Source organism: Recurvomyces mirabilis (genome assembly GCF_035927965.1).
Source record: "Recurvomyces mirabilis strain CCFEE 5264 chromosome Unknown scaffold_5, whole genome shotgun sequence".
NCBI lineage: Eukaryota > Fungi > Ascomycota > Dothideomycetes > Mycosphaerellales > Teratosphaeriaceae > Recurvomyces > Recurvomyces mirabilis.
Window position 1 is genome coordinate 124,670 of NW_027041939.1, and position 16,860 is coordinate 141,529.

The 16,860-nt window shown below is 52.6% G+C and overlaps 8 protein-coding genes across 8 annotated transcripts; 4 read left to right on the plus strand and 4 right to left on the minus strand.

Annotated features, from left to right (window-relative positions):
• Window positions 1–1,102: 1,102 nt before the first annotated feature.
• Window positions 1,103–2,641, plus strand: LTS14_002364 (uncharacterized protein; the record flags this gene model as incomplete). Its single annotated transcript, XM_064835070.1, has 2 exons — window positions 1,103–2,056; window positions 2,150–2,641. The coding sequence occupies 2 exons, from the start codon at window positions 1,103–1,105 to the stop codon at window positions 2,639–2,641; spliced, it is 1,446 nt and encodes a 481-aa protein (XP_064697005.1).
• Window positions 2,642–2,837: 196 nt separating this feature from the next.
• Window positions 2,838–3,868, plus strand: LTS14_002365 (uncharacterized protein; the record flags this gene model as incomplete). Its single annotated transcript, XM_064835071.1, has 2 exons — window positions 2,838–3,145; window positions 3,295–3,868. The coding sequence occupies 2 exons, from the start codon at window positions 2,838–2,840 to the stop codon at window positions 3,866–3,868; spliced, it is 882 nt and encodes a 293-aa protein (XP_064697006.1).
• Window positions 3,869–4,160: 292 nt separating this feature from the next.
• LTS14_002366 (uncharacterized protein) lies at window positions 4,161–5,584 on the minus strand (the record flags this gene model as incomplete). Its single annotated transcript, XM_064835072.1, has 2 exons — window positions 4,161–5,435; window positions 5,489–5,584. The coding sequence occupies 2 exons, from the start codon at window positions 5,582–5,584 to the stop codon at window positions 4,161–4,163; spliced, it is 1,371 nt and encodes a 456-aa protein (XP_064697007.1).
• Window positions 5,585–7,574: 1,990 nt separating this feature from the next.
• Window positions 7,575–8,068, minus strand: LTS14_002367 (uncharacterized protein; the record flags this gene model as incomplete). The annotated part of the gene is made up of 2 exons (XM_064835073.1): window positions 7,575–7,877; window positions 7,955–8,068. The coding sequence occupies 2 exons, from the start codon at window positions 8,066–8,068 to the stop codon at window positions 7,575–7,577; spliced, it is 417 nt and encodes a 138-aa protein (XP_064697008.1).
• An 825-nt stretch (window positions 8,069–8,893) lies between these two features.
• On the minus strand, window positions 8,894–11,232 carry CCR4 (Glucose-repressible alcohol dehydrogenase transcriptional effector; the record flags this gene model as incomplete). The annotated part of the gene is made up of 2 exons (XM_064835074.1): window positions 8,894–10,098; window positions 10,152–11,232. The coding sequence occupies 2 exons, from the start codon at window positions 11,230–11,232 to the stop codon at window positions 8,894–8,896; spliced, it is 2,286 nt and encodes a 761-aa protein (XP_064697009.1).
• A 1,573-nt stretch (window positions 11,233–12,805) lies between these two features.
• On the plus strand, window positions 12,806–14,221 carry LTS14_002369 (uncharacterized protein; the record flags this gene model as incomplete). Its single annotated transcript, XM_064835075.1, has 1 exon — window positions 12,806–14,221. The coding sequence occupies one exon, from the start codon at window positions 12,806–12,808 to the stop codon at window positions 14,219–14,221; it is 1,416 nt and encodes a 471-aa protein (XP_064697010.1).
• Window positions 14,222–14,385: 164 nt separating this feature from the next.
• LTS14_002370 (uncharacterized protein) lies at window positions 14,386–14,621 on the minus strand (the record flags this gene model as incomplete). The annotated part of the gene is made up of 2 exons (XM_064835076.1): window positions 14,386–14,402; window positions 14,465–14,621. The coding sequence occupies 2 exons, from the start codon at window positions 14,619–14,621 to the stop codon at window positions 14,386–14,388; spliced, it is 174 nt and encodes a 57-aa protein (XP_064697011.1).
• A 391-nt stretch (window positions 14,622–15,012) lies between these two features.
• On the plus strand, window positions 15,013–15,864 carry LTS14_002371 (uncharacterized protein; the record flags this gene model as incomplete). Its single annotated transcript, XM_064835077.1, has 1 exon — window positions 15,013–15,864. One exon carries the CDS (start codon window positions 15,013–15,015, stop codon window positions 15,862–15,864), a length of 852 nt encoding a protein of 283 aa, XP_064697012.1.
• Window positions 15,865–16,860: the final 996 nt, after the last annotated feature.

The window sequence follows — 16,860 nt, forward strand, 5'->3', positions numbered from 1 at the left end:
TCCCTCAACGAGAGCTTTGGTGGCACTGTAGAGTACGGTGGAGGTGGACCGATAGGCTCGTCGTCCAACAGGTCGTCAATCGTGGCAAAGTCTTGCGATTCTCGTTGTCGTGGTGCCTTTCGAGGCATATCGACTGGCGATCTTTTCCGACATTCGGTGTGTGGCTCGGGCTCGATCTCTTCGCTCTTCCTTTTACGACTCAAGCGTGCAGTCATTTCTCGCTTCCTCCGCGAGGGAGACATATGTGGGCCAAAGCCACCTGTGAGATCCATGATTTCGACATCTCTAGGGACATTCGACATTGCGCGAGGGTGTATGCTTGGTGTCCTTTGGATGGGCGAAGCGCGAGCTCCAGATCGCTGGACGGGCTGACTGGGGCTCACAACTACCTTTGCTCTGCTTGGACTGTCATGGGTGGTGCGAGCACGCGGTGATATGACGTTCGATGTACTGCCAGGACCAGGCGCTGTCCGGACTCTTGCCATCTCTTGCACTGGTCCTAGGGCAGCTGGAGCCTCTGCTACTGAAGGTCTAAGGTGCTCCGATCGCCTGGTGTCTGCTGGCTCACCTCGAGGGGCGGTCGCCGTGAGTTGTGACGGTTGGACTTGGCTGAAGGATCCCGTAGCAGGCGGTAGTGTTGTGGTGGGGGAGGGTATAGTGGGTTTGGCGCGCAGCAACCATTGGAGATGCTCGTCCAGATTGTGTCTCGTCATGGGCGGCCACCATTGTCGCTAGTCGTGGTCATCTGCACGTGTTAGAGACTGTAGGTTGTGTCGCCTAGGGCGGAGTCCAGATATCGCGTCGCGTCGAAAGCGGAATTCGGCCGACATCGCGCTAGTGCAGTCAAGCACGTGACGGAAGCAGTCCTACTATCATCAAACTCGCTCAGCGCTCCTTCGCACAAACGACTTGCGTACGAAGACCAGTGTTGAAACAAGCCGATTGCTCGTCCTCTCGCATGTACCTTCCATGATCAGAATAATCTGATCCTTCGCACATCCTGTGAACATCGTGACTAGTGTAGGATGCGGTGAGTCAGTTTGTAAGTACTTGACAGCGCTAGAAGCCCATCGCTTGCTTCCCAACAAGCCTGGTCTCCATCATGGAAGGGTCGAAAACACTGACGGGGCCTGACGAGGTGTTACCCTCCCTGGAAGCCATACAAAGAGCACGCAGCAGCCTGCTGGAGACTCTACCTGACGACGGACTTGGAGCAGATCATGTGGAGGCTCATTTGAAACGAGAAATTGTGCCTGGCTTGAATCGTCCGTCTCAGTCATCTCACTACTACGGCTTCGTCATTGGTGGTGCCACGACTGCTGCCAGGACAGCAGACCATATCGCCGTTGAAGTCGATCAAAATGTGCATGTACACTTGCCGAAGGAAACTGTGGCCACTGATGTCGAAGATCGAGCAACGCATATGGTCTGCGAGCTCCTCAACTTAACACCCGAACACTGGCCTCACCGTATCTTCAGCACAGGTGCCACCGCAAGCAATGTCCTTGGTCTAGCCTGCGGACGAGAGCATGTGATACAGAAAAGTGCATCACACGCGAGCAGCCAGCAGTCCATCAGCGTCGCTGAGATGGGAACACACAAAGCTATGATGTGGGCAGGCATATCAGACGTACAGATCCTGACGACCGTGCCACATTCGTCGTTGAGAAAAGCCGCTTCCATCGTAGGGCTAGGCCGAGCGGCAGTCATTGATGTAGGAAGAATCGATCTACCTCATCGTTTCGATATGGCTTTCCTGGAAGATCATCTACGAGAGGAGAAGACTGCTTGTATCGTGGCTGTGTCGTGCGCCGAGGTCAATACTGGGTTGTTTGCCACTGATGGTAATGACATGGCGAGGATCAGGGCCTTGTGTGACAAGTACGGTGCGTGGCTTCACGTGGATGCTGCATTTGGTCTGTTGGCGCGAATATTGCCACCTAACGACGAATATAGTGTGCTCAACGCTGGTGTGGCAGGCCTAGAGCTTGCAGATTCAATCACTGGAGATGCACACAAGCTGCTGAACGTCGTGAGTCTATATAAAACATTTTACGTAAGTGGATCCGACAGGCGCTAACAAGCATAGCCCTACGATTGTGGTATCTTCCTGTCCAGATATCTTGCCACTGGTATGAGTGTGTTTCAGAACACAAATGCTGCGTATCTGAACACTGGATCGTCGGAAACCACAGCATCTAAGGATCGAACCATACCATCGCCTCTGAACATCGGGATTGAGAATTCTCGTCGCTTCCGTGCCTTGCCTGTGTATGCCACATTGGCGGCGTACGGCAAGAATGGCTACCGCGACATGCTCGAGAGACAAATACGCTTGGCCCGTGGTATTGCGAAGTGGATCATGGAGAGCAGTCGATATGAGCTGCTGCCGCCAGCATCGACTGGGACTAGTCGATCGGACATTTTGAAGAGCATCTACATCGTAGTGCTTTTCCGGGCGCGAGACGGCGCATTGAATGAGAGCTTGGTGCAGCGAATCAATTCCTCTCGACGCATGTATGTGAGTGGTACGCAGTGGATTGGGAAGCCAGCTGCTCGTTTCGCCATTGCTACTTGGTTGGTTGATCCGGAGCGAGACTTGCCATTAGTGATCACTGAGCTGGATAAAGCGACGCAGTGAAGGAGTTGCGATGCTTAAATGCGTGGAGTAGCTCATACATATAGACCTACCATAATGCGTGCCTGACGTCTTTCTATGTACCTTCCCCGCAAGTGCTTCGTGTACCTGCATCGATGACAGACTCACTCCTAGCCATCAGTTGCGGCTCCAAGGCAGCACTCTTGACTACTCCAAACAGATCAATTTTTAGGTCGCAATGTCATCCCAACAGCAGAGCACCATGGACCGCTTCATCACACGTCCGAAGCACAACTTAGCCGCCTGGCAGCTCAAGCCAAACAAACGGCCATTCGTAGTTGGCAATGCGCCGTACTCCTCGCCACCCAAGGACCATGTCCTGATCCAGGTCATTGACGTAGCTATCAATCCGATTGATTGGATTCTTCAGGAGAACGACATCTTCGGCCTCAAGTATCCTGCCATCCTCGGTGATGACGTTGCTGGTGAGATCGTGGAAGTCGGTGACGGTGTAGAGGACTTGCATGCTGGACAGCGAGTCATAGCGTGAGTACAATAAAGACTGTGACGTTCGGCGACTATGAGTTGACAGATAGTAGACACTGTAACGGCACATCGAGCAAAGACGCCACTCATGGAGCCTTTCAGCGATACACTATCGTACCCAAGCACGCGGTAGCTGAGCTACCTTATAGCATCAACACATCTCGTGGTGTCGTCCTCCCTCTCGGCATCTCGACAGCGGCTGCAGGGCTCTACCAAAAAGGCTATCTCAACCTACCGTTTCCGACCGAGAAGCCAGATGCTCAGGACCGTACAGTCATCATATGGGGAGGCAGCTCAAGCGTAGGCTCTTGTGCAATTCAGCTCGCTGTGGCCTCTGGTCTGCATGTCGTGACGACAGCCTCTCCTAAAAACTACGACTACTGCAAGGATCTCGGTGCGAAGCATTGCTTTGACTATCATGATGAGGATGTCGAGGACCAGATTGTGAAGGCATTAGAGGGCAAGACCATCGTCGGCGCTTACCATGCTGTTGGTGGTGATGGTGCTGTGCAGAGTTGTGCAAGGATCGTGGATCGTACTAAGGGAAAAGCCATCGTTGTCACTGTGCGTGGCGTGCCGGAGAAAGGTATTCCAAGCTCTGTGAGAGCGAAGTCGAGTAAGTCCCCATTTACATATTCCAGTGCTGAGGCCATTGCTGATGCACGAGTTAGTCTCGTCAAGTGCGATCTTCACGAACGAAGTTGGCCCATACATTTGGCGTAAGTTCCTGCCCAAAGCGCTGGAAAGCGGTACGATTGTACCTGCACCGGAACCTTTGATTGTTGGCGAAGAGCTGCGTTCGGTTCAACTTGGCCTCGACACCCAGAAGAGGGGCGTGTCGGCGGCGAAAGTAGTAGTAACAAATATCTCATGACGAAGGACACAGTCCTAGATGAGAGCAAAGTGTAATAGCTCAGATATGTTGCCATACGTACAGTGCCGCTGGGTGTCATGATCACTCTGTAAGCAGGGAGGCGGTACGTGTCGATTCCCGTTGCTTCTGGAGACAATCAGTTCACTCGCCACCAACCATGATCTCTGAATCCTTGCTCAGCTCATCGATCCTCTCAGCCAACTCGGCAGGATCAGTAAACACGTGCCAAAGCTTCCTATCCAGACCCTCGAATGCATTCTCAAACCTCTCCGGCCTATTTTTCTCGGCTCCGTCCATGAAGGCGATACCACTGACCTTGCGAATGAACACTGCCTTTATCCAGCCAGGATACTTCCTCGCAGCTTCGCCATAAGCCTCAGGGTCACTCTGCGTGCTGTCGCCGAGGCACACGAACTTGCGATGCGGGAGCCAGGAGTGGATCTTCGCGATGCGGTCGTCTTTGTACTCCTTCGTATTGCGCTGAAGACTTGTGATCAGACCGCCTAGATTCTGCCAGCTTGCATCGCGGAGGATGATCGTGCCCTGCGGGAAGTGAGAGTCTCTGAAGCGGCGCAGGAATGGATAGAGGTTGTAGGGCGAGGCACTGAGGTAGAAGTAAGGCGGTGCATTATCCTTGTTGTCGGTAGTCGTCGTGAGAGTCTGATTCATGTGCGCGTATAGCTCCGGCATCCCAGCGATTGGCTCGGGCGTTTCAACTGTGAAAGTGTTGTGCAAAATGCCGATTGGGTCCGTGGATTGAGTGACTTTGATTGTGTCATCGATGTCACTAATCACACCCCAGCCTTTCTCCTGCGCAAAGACCGTTGTGCTTCCCAGACCGAAGGGCGGTGGGAGGTTGACTGTGCTCGATGAGATCTGCGGTGCCGATGGCGTGAAGTGCAGCGGAAGAAGACCTGAACTAATTCCTGAGTAGGAAGAAGGGCCAAGCTTCTGCTCTTCTTTGTTATTGATGGAGATCCGTAGAGTACGGTTCGGTAGGACACTGTCAATGAACGGCTCCAGGCGAGCACTGATGCGCTTCTTGGTAGCAATGTCGTTTTCATCAACATGCAACTGCTTGATCAACGCGCTGGTAACGCGAGAGAGGTCCTTGCCAAATCCTTTGATGAAATAAGCTGCCACAAACTCGACTTCCCAGCCTGCACTGTTGGCGGCAGGTTCTTGAGTAGTCTGACCAGGCTCGCTCGCTAGTCTGGGCTTCGTATCGTTCGGGTCCTGCTGCTCGGCGAGCTCTGCTCTGCTATCTCCAGCAGCAGGCATTCGGAATGCCGTGTTGTCAAGAATCCACACATTATGTAGAGCTGGATCGACTGGTTTTGGATGCTCCCAGGGCATGACGAGTGGGAAACGATCGAGTAGATCTGGTAGCCAGTGGCGAAGGTCCTCGGGGACATCCTATCATACATGTGAGAATCTGTCATGGGATAGCGAGTATCACGCAGACATACTGGTGACCATGGCGACGAGTGTTCGATGTGCCCGCCTTGCAGGAGGTCGACGGCGGCCCGATGGCCTTGATCGAGCACTTCGCGCACGAACTCCATGGCTGATGCTTCGTAGCGCTTGTCGAATTGCTGTGCAGAGCTCGGTACTGATTACTCAAACCTGGAAATGTAGTTTCTTGTCGTGGCTGGTTTGCCAAGGAAGGTACTTGTCGATCGTGAATGAGATGCTATCTCTCTATCTGATCGGACTCGGATCGTTCAGTAAGTAATATCTGAGATGCTATCGGTGCGGCGTTAGGTTGTTGCATATAGGCTCACAATGTCGCAGGACAGATTTGGTGGCAGATAGTGTCACGAGCTGCGATGTCTGATGGTGTGCGAGGCTTTGTTGACTTGGCCGCATGAACGCTGCTGCAGGGCGGCCGTTGCACTTGACCGTCGTCATCAGGTCGGTTGCTCTTGGCAGATGTGGACGGACGGTAAGTAATAAGATCGATGCATTTCGACGACATTTGTGAGTAGGTCTTCTGAAGGACTGTCGTTTCGTGATGTATGCACCGTTATCGGGTAGTGGTAAATGATTGTTTGTTGTCGTCGATCATCCGAGGATTTACCGTGCAAAATTTATAGTGGTTGTTCATCTACGTTTTTGTCAACGACCACCTATTATTTAGAGCTCTCTTAGCTCAGTGGTAGAGCGTGGGATTGCAGTATTTGCTATCCATCCTAAGGTAACAACGACGAACTCCGCTACAACCCTTGAAACGATGATCTGACCCGTATCACAGGTCACCTGTTCGAGTATGTACACCACTCCTGACACCCCAAACATCGTCCTAATGAAATCTAGACCAGGTAGGGAGCTTTCCATTTTTGGCCCTTTTGGTCCTCAAGAATGACTCTTTTGACTGTGTAATGGGAATATGTGCATCGCGCAAGGTGTAGTCAACGCTACCCTCTTTCGGCTTGGCTTAAGGGCCCGACAATGACGATAGATGGAGAACGGTGTCTGGCCAGATACCTAACACTGCATGTATCGGCAGCGACGAATCTGGAGGGCCCCTCCTAGTGAGATATCATATTGCCTTTGTTGATGTCTTCGCGCGAACGTCCTAATTTCTCTATTTAGCAATCTTCGGTAGACCTACCAGTTGCGTTGTTTCATCGGGTTTGGGGGAGACAGCTTTACGAGGAAAAGATTGTTTATAACGACTAGGGCCTCTGCTTATTTAAGCAGTCGTTTTGTTTCTGTGATTAACCGCCATGCAGAAAGGAAACGACAAGTTCACAAGCGGAGCCTAAGTGTCGGCTGATCCCGGGAAGTAGTTCTACTTTTGACGTATCCGGGCGAAATGTGACGCATTTCTATATCCCGTGCGCCATCGTTCCAATCACATTTCATAACGACCACAAAAGTACGGCGATAGATACCAGATAACTCATGAGCCATGCGTTGAACCGTATGCTGTCCGTCAAGACGCGCATTCTGCTGCGATCTGAATTGGCATGGAGCGCATACTCGAATTGAGGAGGAAGAAAGAATGAATATGAAAAGCCTATGAGCAAGGCAGAGCAATCTGCAAGCAACACCGCATGCCTAGACAGTCTACTGCCGACTACAAATGATCACATCGCTTGCGGTGATGTCAATACTTCTAAGTCAAAGCTCCACAATACGCCTAATGTCAGCACCACGGTACTCAGATGAGCATCTCAAGATCCCCATCTTCCGCCGCTGGCAGAGCTGCAGTCCCGAGAGCCACCTGGATGCTAGACATCTTGTCGGACTCTTCGAACTGGTCTGCTGCCGATCCACCGCCTTGGCGTTCTGAGCATCCATTGTCGATGCGACGGACCTTCTTTGTGGTATGTGCCAGGACCATGCTGCATGATGAATAAAATGGCATCAGACGCCTACATTCTTGCGTGAGACTTATTCAGACTCGCTTAGATCCTTGGGCATCAGGAACAGCTCGCTGGCCGTCAAGAGCATCTCGTCTTGTCGTTTGTGCCCGGGGCTGGGACACTGCGCGGCAGTGTCTCGGCGCCACTTGCCTCACTGGGAAGTCCAGTGCTGCCAAGCAGCACATCAAGGTCTTCGTCTATCGGCTTGCCTGGAACGCTGGCTGTCGGCCACACCATCAGCAATGCGGGCAGTCTCGGCATCTTTTTTCGTGATATCTTCCTTGTGCGAATTCTCAGCCTCCGCCAGCAAACGCTTAGCCTCTTTATACTGGACAGTGGGAAAGTCTTCTTCCGAGAAATGAGAGCGGCAGTGCTCCTCGTAGATGCGATCCGCCTCTTTGGCGTGCGCCAGGTAGAACGGTTCGTCATCGTCAGTGGACAAGATCATGTGGCAACTGGCTCTCGCAAAATCTGGCAACTCCAAGTCCTAGGCACAATGAAGTTATATCAGCCAAAGTCCGTTGTACAGATGGCGTCAAACAGCCTTAGTTGGCTTTCGCCTACCGCCAATAAACGATGCGCCAATTTGAAGGCCTGGTCCTCGCGATCTTCTTGGTAATGCTTGTTCATCAGCTGATACATGGCCACGTACACCGGAATGCGAGCGTCGATTTCCATGATGAGGTAGTCACGGAAGTTCTCAATGCACCAGATGGCTTGAAAGGTGAGTCGAAGCGTGGACCTAGCCAGTGAGGTCAACGCACCTCCCAGATTGACACGTGATCTATCACATGCTCATGCGCACTACCAAATCTTTCCCGATGTTGTTCTTGCAGATCTTCAAACACGCGCAATTGTGAACGGGATCCCAGAGTTCATTAGCACACAACGCGGTCCACAATCACGATCAAAATATATGCGGCTGGACCCGCTTAACGCTCAACGATATGCACCGAGAGTGGAAAGGAGACAAGAGTTGGTTCGCGTGGAGGTAGAGGGTCGTACGAGAATGGGAGCGAGTGTACAATTGCCGCTACCATCTATTCCGTTTGACATCTGTGCCCATGTTACGGCATGAATATTCTTGCTGCGTGACTGATTTCCTACCTGAATCATCGAGATCTTCCACATTATGCCTCAGCACAAGTGCAATTGAAGTGGATTATGGAGTAATTCAATAACAATGGTCTCGCTACTCGAGCCCTTGGAAACATTGATACACAAAACACTACTTCCCTAACAATCCTTCCCATTCCCGCGGCATTCAGCCCACATGTGTGCAAGAACCATGAGCTTACCTTCCTGTGTCCCCTGCCCTCAAATACCCGCTCCGCGCATGCTGAGGACCATACCTACCGACACAAGATCCAAGCAGAAATCACTCATCCCCCTGCCATCATAACGCCAGATCATCAGAAAAAATCAAGAGCGCTCGGCACGCCATTTCCAATCCACGACAACCATGTAATTAAACGAACGCCCTGCGCATCATCTGTACATGTCCTAACCATCTCTCCTATCCCTCCTCGAGCTCGGTCCAAAATCTGCCTCAACCACCTTCCGCTCCTTCCTCCCCTTAACCTGAAACTCCGCAAAGAGCGCCAAATGATCACTGGGAAAATGCCAGTTCGGGAAACCCGGCACACGCTTCATATACTCCTGATCCACCTCTCCCAGCAAACCCGTCGGCTGCAGCGAATTGGTCGAGTACCAGACATAATCGATGATCTCCCTGAAATCCGGCGTGTAGTTCGTCCAAGGCCAGCTGCCGATATTCGAGTATACGGACTTGAAGCTGAAAGGGTGCGAGATACCGTTGCGGGTGAAGTCGCCGTATTTGTGGTCGCCAAAGTCCGAGTGCGAGCTGGAGAGTGATCCCTGCGTAATGAGATCGTACACGCCAGAATCGCCTAGGGAGTTGAAGTCGCCGCAGACAAGGAGAGGGATTTGCGTAGGTGCATCGTACTTCATCGACGGGGCGTGCTCGACTCGGGGTTCTGGTAGGCCGTCCTCGCGGTCCATGGCGGCGAATTTGAAGAGTTCCTTGTCTGTGCATGGTTCCCATTTTGCGTAGCGTTCCGTCAGCTTCGTGAGTTGGTCCATTAGCACACCGACTTGGACGAGTTTGACGTCGGCTTGCCAGCCTTCCCATGCGAGATGAGTATTAACGACAATCAGCCGTGATCCTGTGGCGCGATTCTCCAGGAACAGAACAATGGCGATATGATCTTTTGGCATGATGCGATTGTAGACGTCGGCCTCACCCTTCATATCCGGCCTCTGCAAAGCGTCGCGACTGAACTGAATCATTTGCTTGTCGAGCTGGATGTACTTGGAGTTCTTGAAGAAGATCGCACACCCATCCACTATCCTACTTTCCCTTTCGCCCATCGTCTGCGCACGTCCCTTTGGCCAGAATACACCCTTGTAGTCCTCAGTGGCCAAGTTCGGTCGGAAGTACTCGTTGTAGTTCTCGACATCAATCTCCTGGAGACAGAGGATGTCGGCATTCCTGTCAGTCACTTCATTCAAGATCATACTTCGCCGGCGATCCCAGGCAAGAGCATCTGATGGAGTATAGCCATATGCTTGCGCAGTAGCAGCACGATCGCACAAGATGTTCCAGCTGCAGACCGAAAACTTCTCTGGCTCTGTGTCCTCCGGATCGATGAGGTCTATCCAGTCGCGCGCGAGTGGAGCTTCGGGTGCTATCAATACGTTAGCTTGAACTTCGTCCGGCTCATGATTGATCGTCACTCACGTGATGCTTGCTCGCGGAGATACCGCACGAAGTCTTTAGTGCCATTGTCGCGTATTTGCTGCATGTAGTCCGCTCGCAGCATATTATTGCCCACCACACCCAACGTCTCCAGCTGGAAGAGTGTACCAATCTCGGCTGGCAGATCTCGAAGGTTATTACCATACAGCAACAATTTCTTCAAGTTCGTGAGCATTCCAATTTCAGCCGGAAGCGAGTCCAGCTTGTTGAAAGATAGGTCCAGTACTGTCAACGACCTCATCGAGCCAATATCGGGTGGGAGCCAGGTAAGCAGATTATGGTTGAAGTATATCTTGTGCAGGTCTGGGTAGTGTCGGAAGATACTAGCACCCATACTCCTAAGACCGTGCCCTCCCAGATCCATCGCATCCCAACTGCCCGTCTCTTCAACCTCCTCCGCAAAAGCTGGCACCTTCCTACGATCACCATGCTCGCCTGGCTCCGTCTGTTGGCTAATGGACGACTGACTTGTTCCTGGGAAGCGGCTGACGTGCGGAGAGTTTCTTGCATAAAAATGTGGCTTATCCCCTGCATTCTTCAGCCGATCGTATTCTGCCTCTTGATCCTGCCAATGCTGGTTCGGTGGATGACTCGAAGCATTCGATTGATCTGGTGTGCCATTCGAGAGATGTGCCGGCGCATAGTGGGGAGTGCTGGCATTCAAGGTGCTACCTGAGCCCGTGTATTGGTGGCCTGGATAGCCATGACCGTGTTCTTGTGCTTGGCTATTCATGTGATGCACCTGGTTCCCATGGTTCGGCGCATACGACTTGCCGTGAAACCCCATCGCGGACTGGTAGTTGGCATGTCCTCCACCATTGATTGATGCTATCTGCCGGGAGTGGTTGCCGCCGCCATAGCCGTGCATACCGAATTGTGTATGTGCAGGTGATCGTGTACCCGGTGATCGGTTCGGCGAGGGCGTGTCGTTGACTTGTGAGAACAGGCCACGGGCGCTGGAAAGTGGCGAACCGTTGCCGTTACGAAGACCGCGCGGTAGGGGATGGTTCTGGAAGGGAAGGTACTGGCCGCCGGGATTGAACCGGGGGTAACCATCGGCCATCACCGGATGGTGAGGTGTGCGCCGGGGTGTCTCTTAGCCGTCGGCGCGTTGTCGAAGAGGCTGTGTTCGTGGAAGGTGTAGTTTTGGGGCTTGAGGAGGTGGTTCTGGCCGGCACGAGTCTCTTGTGACGTACATGAGCTCCGCTCCGCCTCTTCATGAACGATGCGTTTTACCCACACTGCCTTCCAGCGCTATCTTATGCCTGTGGAATGATTGTTGGGGTCGGCGCGTAGGATCTGGGCCTGATTGTCGTGGTGTAAGGATGGTATCAATTCGGGCGGTAACAGGTATGTATGAAGCTGTCGAGTCCGCGCGCTAGAGATTGACTTCCACGTGAGCGGTCAACGGTGAATGTTGTATGCAGCGCGAGTTGTGAATAATGAGATTGTGGTCGTGGGAGGTCGTGGCTGGCAGATGTCTTGGGCTTGACGACGTATCTGCTGCGAGTATGTGCGGAGCCACCTCCATACAGCTTGGTCACGTGCAATCACGATTACGATATACGTCGATATATCAGTGCTCCATCTACAGTCACGAGAGCATCAACGATGATCACAAAGAAAGTGCTCTTCCAGAATGCTAGTACTGGATACACCATCATCAGATCGTGCACCAAAATTCCAAGGCCGCAATCATCTGTATTGTGAATGGCAAACGACCTTGTCTCAAAGCTACCTTACCTATCCTACTCGAAGTTTGCGCACAATCCTGAGTCTTGCGACTGGAGCAAGGTTGATGGCATAGCAAGTTGAAATTTTGCTGACCACGTCCATGACAATACTACGGCTGGGTGTGTTCTGAGGTGTGAAGGCTGGCCTCGGTCTCACCTCCATGCTCTTCACGCCTTTCATGCACCATTACATACACACCCTGGCTTCGAAGATGAAGCACCTCGCTTATGCGCTATGTCGTGCGTTTCATTCGTTGATCCTGCTGATACAGTACTCGCCCACCTGGTTGGCGTACCTCGCGTGCGCGCCGTCAATCACATGTACGCTGCGTATCTATACGAAGCTCAAGCTCCCACCCATTCTTGTAACGGCCTCATGTCTCAAACCAGCCCAAACTCCGCCGCACTTCTGCGGCCTGACACACCACCCAGACCAGATTTTGCCGCGCCCACACCAGCCTAGTGCCGAATGGCACACGCAAGCTGCGCCAGATGTACCCTAACAAGAAACCATTCATAACCCATTTGCCACCCCACCTCCGTGCCTCATAGCTAATTGCTCAGTGGTTGACACACCTAAAAGCTCCGCAAGTTCAATGTAACTACTTCGGCATCAGCATACATACACTGACCACACCTTTGACCGGGATCCGCTCGGCCTCACGACCTCCGATTTGCTCTTGCCGTGCTGACTCAACCCACACTGATCTCGTCAGGGCGCAGATAGATGAGCTCGAGTGGACGCTAGACGGCTCCCTGACCCACGCGATTTCCACGTTGCGCTCCTGCGCCATCACGGCAGAACTGCTAGTACGAGATCGATAAGGCACCGTACGACTGTGCGTGCGCGGGAGTGGTGAGATCATGTTGATAAGGCTGGCGTAGGCGCCGCATTGAAGAAAAATGGACGGTCTGATTTATGCTTACTATGCGCCACGACCGCCAAACCAACAGCAACAACAGATTTCGACTAATGCACTGAACCGTGTTGCCTCCCATTCATCTGCCGACAGGAAGAGGAACACCAGTTTCGATATCACTACTCACGAGAACATTGCTGGACTGGAGCGCACGAGATCGATCGATCGGAACAAGCTCTCCACGACTACAAGTGGAGCGACGTTGGTGGAGCAGTATGGAGGCATGGAGACCACGCGAGTCAACACTAGCTCTACTTCTTCCATACATTCCGAGGCAAGCCATGCTGAGCTACTGAGCCGACCTTATGAGCTAAGACATGGTCGACGATATCTACGCGACCTCCCATATCCGCTGCCAGTAGACTTGCCGGAGCTACAACGACAGAACCTTCGAACACTGCTGGGATGTCGAGTCTTTGGCCGGGCCATCTGTTCACCCAATGTCGCCAAGAAAGTGCCACGGAAAGTCCTAGAGCTGGGCTGTGGGAGTGGGTACTGGTCGTCCATGTGCCATGACTACTTCAGCTCCCACGGATTCGATGAGGTGTCCTTTACCGGTGTCGACGTTGCTCCGCTCGCCCCGAACCTCAACAAGCAAGGCATGAAGTGGACGTTTGTGCAACATGATATGCGCCGACTTCCACTTCCTTTCGATGACGAAGAGTTTGACCTGATCATGTTGAAAGATTTGAGTCTTGTCCTGACCGTCGGCGGGGCCTTTCAGAAGTTCCTGGACGATGCTATACGGATGCTCTCCGTAGGCGGCACGCTGGAGATCTGGGAGTCGGATCATGTCCTACGCTCACTGCTCCCGCACCCACCACAGCCGAACGCGAAACAACCCCACAACCAGAAGATTGCCGACCAGACCGCCACGTTCCTCATCGCACCTGGCACGCCGTTCGCGCCCGCGCAGAACAAATATCTCCAGCACGCCAATACCTGGATAACAGAAGCACTAGATCTTCGAAAGCTATCGCCCACACCATGCGCCCGAATCTCCCAGGTCCTCTACCAAGAAACCGAAACCCTCGACGACATAGGCATCCGACGCGTAGCCATCCCGCTAGGAGAACTCCGCTGGGAACGCGAAGCCCAAAAGCAGCATTCCCGCACAGCGAGTGAAGTCGTTGATAAAGGCAAAGGCAAGATGGGAAGAAGTCAACGTCTCACTCAGGACCAGCTAGCGCTGCGGCAGACGGCATTATTGACCGTGCTGCAAATGATCGAGTCCCTGGAGCCGATCTTGAGGGAAGCCAGTGGGAAGAACTCGGAGGAGTGGAGTGCGTGGTGGTTGTCCATGATGGGCGACCTGCTTGATCCCGCTCGAGATACGCTGAGAGGCGAGTGTCTCGAGGTCGGGGCTTGGTGGGCCACGAAGAAGTTGGCGACTGATTGATTGATTGGTGGATGGTGCTTCTTGTCCAAGGCTTGTAGCGAGGTGTTTTCAGGCGTTTGAGTAGCGTTTATTTAGGGTACGGTACCGTTTGAGGTAGTACCTGCATTGGGTGGTTAGTCTGTATATATTGCGCGAGATACCACTACTTGAAAAGCGTGTTGTTCTTACAAGGCTTCGATTTCTATGGAGGATAGCGTTAGTCAGATATATCGAATCCATATTACTTTCAGGTTCGAACCTCACCTTTCTTCACGTATTCGGCTTGCTCGATCCCCTTGTGAATCTCGGTTTGGTCTTGCAACCCTGCTTTCGACATGAAGGCTTTGTGAAGACGGGGTCGGAAGTAAGCGTAGCCTAGGGGGTATTCTCGTCCCAGATACAACAGTTCTATGACTTTCATTATCAGTACGATTCTTGCATTTCCGCTTTCAGCTGCCGGATGTGTTGCTAACCTTTGTAGATGCGGATGACATCGTGGCGTAGTGGACTCGTAGAAGGCATACTCTCGTCTACACTAGTCGGAGGATAGGCTGTTGTAGGATTCGAGACGCTCAAAGTCTTCGCATTAGAAACTGGTCTAAGCAACCGAAGCTCAAATGATTCTGGCGATGGTGGTGAATTTGGTGACGTCTCGCTATGTAATTTAGACTTTTGTTCAAGCCGAGGTATATTTCCTGTCACCTTCGTCAGCCATTGGTCTTCATGGACTAAGACAATACTCAATGGTATGATATGGTAATACACGATCAGCAATTTGTTAAAGATGAATGTGTGAGAGTCAACCAGCGGCCATGAGAGCCGTACGAAAGGCCATCGACTTAAGCGGCCATGGCCTCAGATCTACATCACAATCCTCGCTTCGATCCCTGGCCGTACAACGAAATCGATCGACCAAGTCCACAGCACCTCCTCCTGACTCTCTAGGCCCAAGATGGCTATCAGAGATCAAACAACGCATAGGCACCTGCCTAACCTTCGGCGCCACCGAAGAGCAAACTCACCGAGCAGGTCTCATCCTCTCCGAAGTAGCACGCAACTGGCGAGAACTAGTCGTAGGCAGCGAAGGCTTCCTCACAGACCCGACAAGAAGAGGCATACACCGACGAGGAGTGATCTGGGGTGAGATGGATAGCATGGGTCATGTGAATAATGTAATGTACAATCGTTACGCCGAGTCAGGCCGCATAGAATGGGCGCAGAAGCTGGCACAACTCGACCCTGAGAATAAGAAGGCGTGGAGTACCCTCTTCGCACCGACAGAAGCTGGATTCATTTTAAGGACGATAACGACCGAGTTCAAATTCCCGATGAGATGGCCAGACCATATCTCAATCTACCATAAATTACACAACGAGCCGACTCCGGACGATGCCGCGATTGTTCTCGATGTGGTGGTGATGTCTGAACTACATCAGCGGCCTGCTGCTCGGTTGAGTGAGGATATTCTGATCTACGACTATACCCGGGCGAAGAAGATCGCGCTGCCGAAGTTCATGTACAGTATGTTTCTTGAGACTTGGAAGTTGCAGGAAGAGGCTAGGAGGGTGAATATGGAGAAGGGCGCTAGGATTGGGGAGGAGGTGAGGCGGCTTGAAGTGGAGACTTGGGATCGAGAGGGTGCTGTTGAAGATATGGGTAGTTAAGGGCCATAATTATGGAGGATCATGCTTGTGAGAAGCTCCTCCAGTCACAACACTGACCGCTCCACTTCCTGCCTGGAGCTGGAAGAGCGAGACACGGGCTCACTCAGTCGGGCTGCACTGGGAAAGTCTTGCGCCGTGGCAAAGCGACTCATCGTGGCAGGTTCGCAGAGCAAGCCTCTGTTCCTATCGAATTATGTCCCGAGGCCATCTAGACGATCCTAGTCGTGTCCAGATCACAGGTAGCGTCCACTTCGAGAAGGTACTGCGCTGTGGCGACTTGGCGGAGCTAGAAAGCGTGCGGCGGGACATCAATCTCCTGCTGACTGCTGACTGAGGTACAACGGAGCATTATCACATAGCTTTGGAATCTGATACAAGGTGCTTACGTAGCTCGGTCCTATGTATCAGCACCGAAGACTCAGTTGTCAGCAGCTTATGGCTCGACCAGTCTATAGGTGTGGTAGGGGGCCTCGCGTTACTTCTTCGTCTACCGCCTCGATACCGCTCCAGCAGATCGGAAAGCAAGTCAGTTGGCAAAGCAGGACAAGCGGTCTGCCGAGCTGTGAGACCGTGACGCTGATCTCTCGCACATCAACATGCATACTGATTGCGACAGGACACTAGCTGGGACGGACCATGCAGATTTTCTGCAGAGGACGGGTGTATATCGGAACCATTGGTTGCCGACAGGAGAGCTTAGGTCTTGTGACGTCGAGGTGCCTATATAGCACTGCACAAGAGTCACACTATTGTAGCATCTAGGCGTTGTAGCTTCAAGGATTGTTCAGGGTGAGAGGCGATAGCGCAACATGATTTTTGTACATCATCAGCGGTGAGAAGTGCCGGATCCAAGGTGATGACCAGCAAGAAGTGCCGCGCAGGATGATGGGGATGGGGGCGGAGGAAGCGCCTCGCTCGCCGTCGATTTTCCCTCGCCTCATCAGCCCTGCGGACCTGGGGTTGGCTTCTGCGCTGTCGATCTCGCTCGGAAAGAGG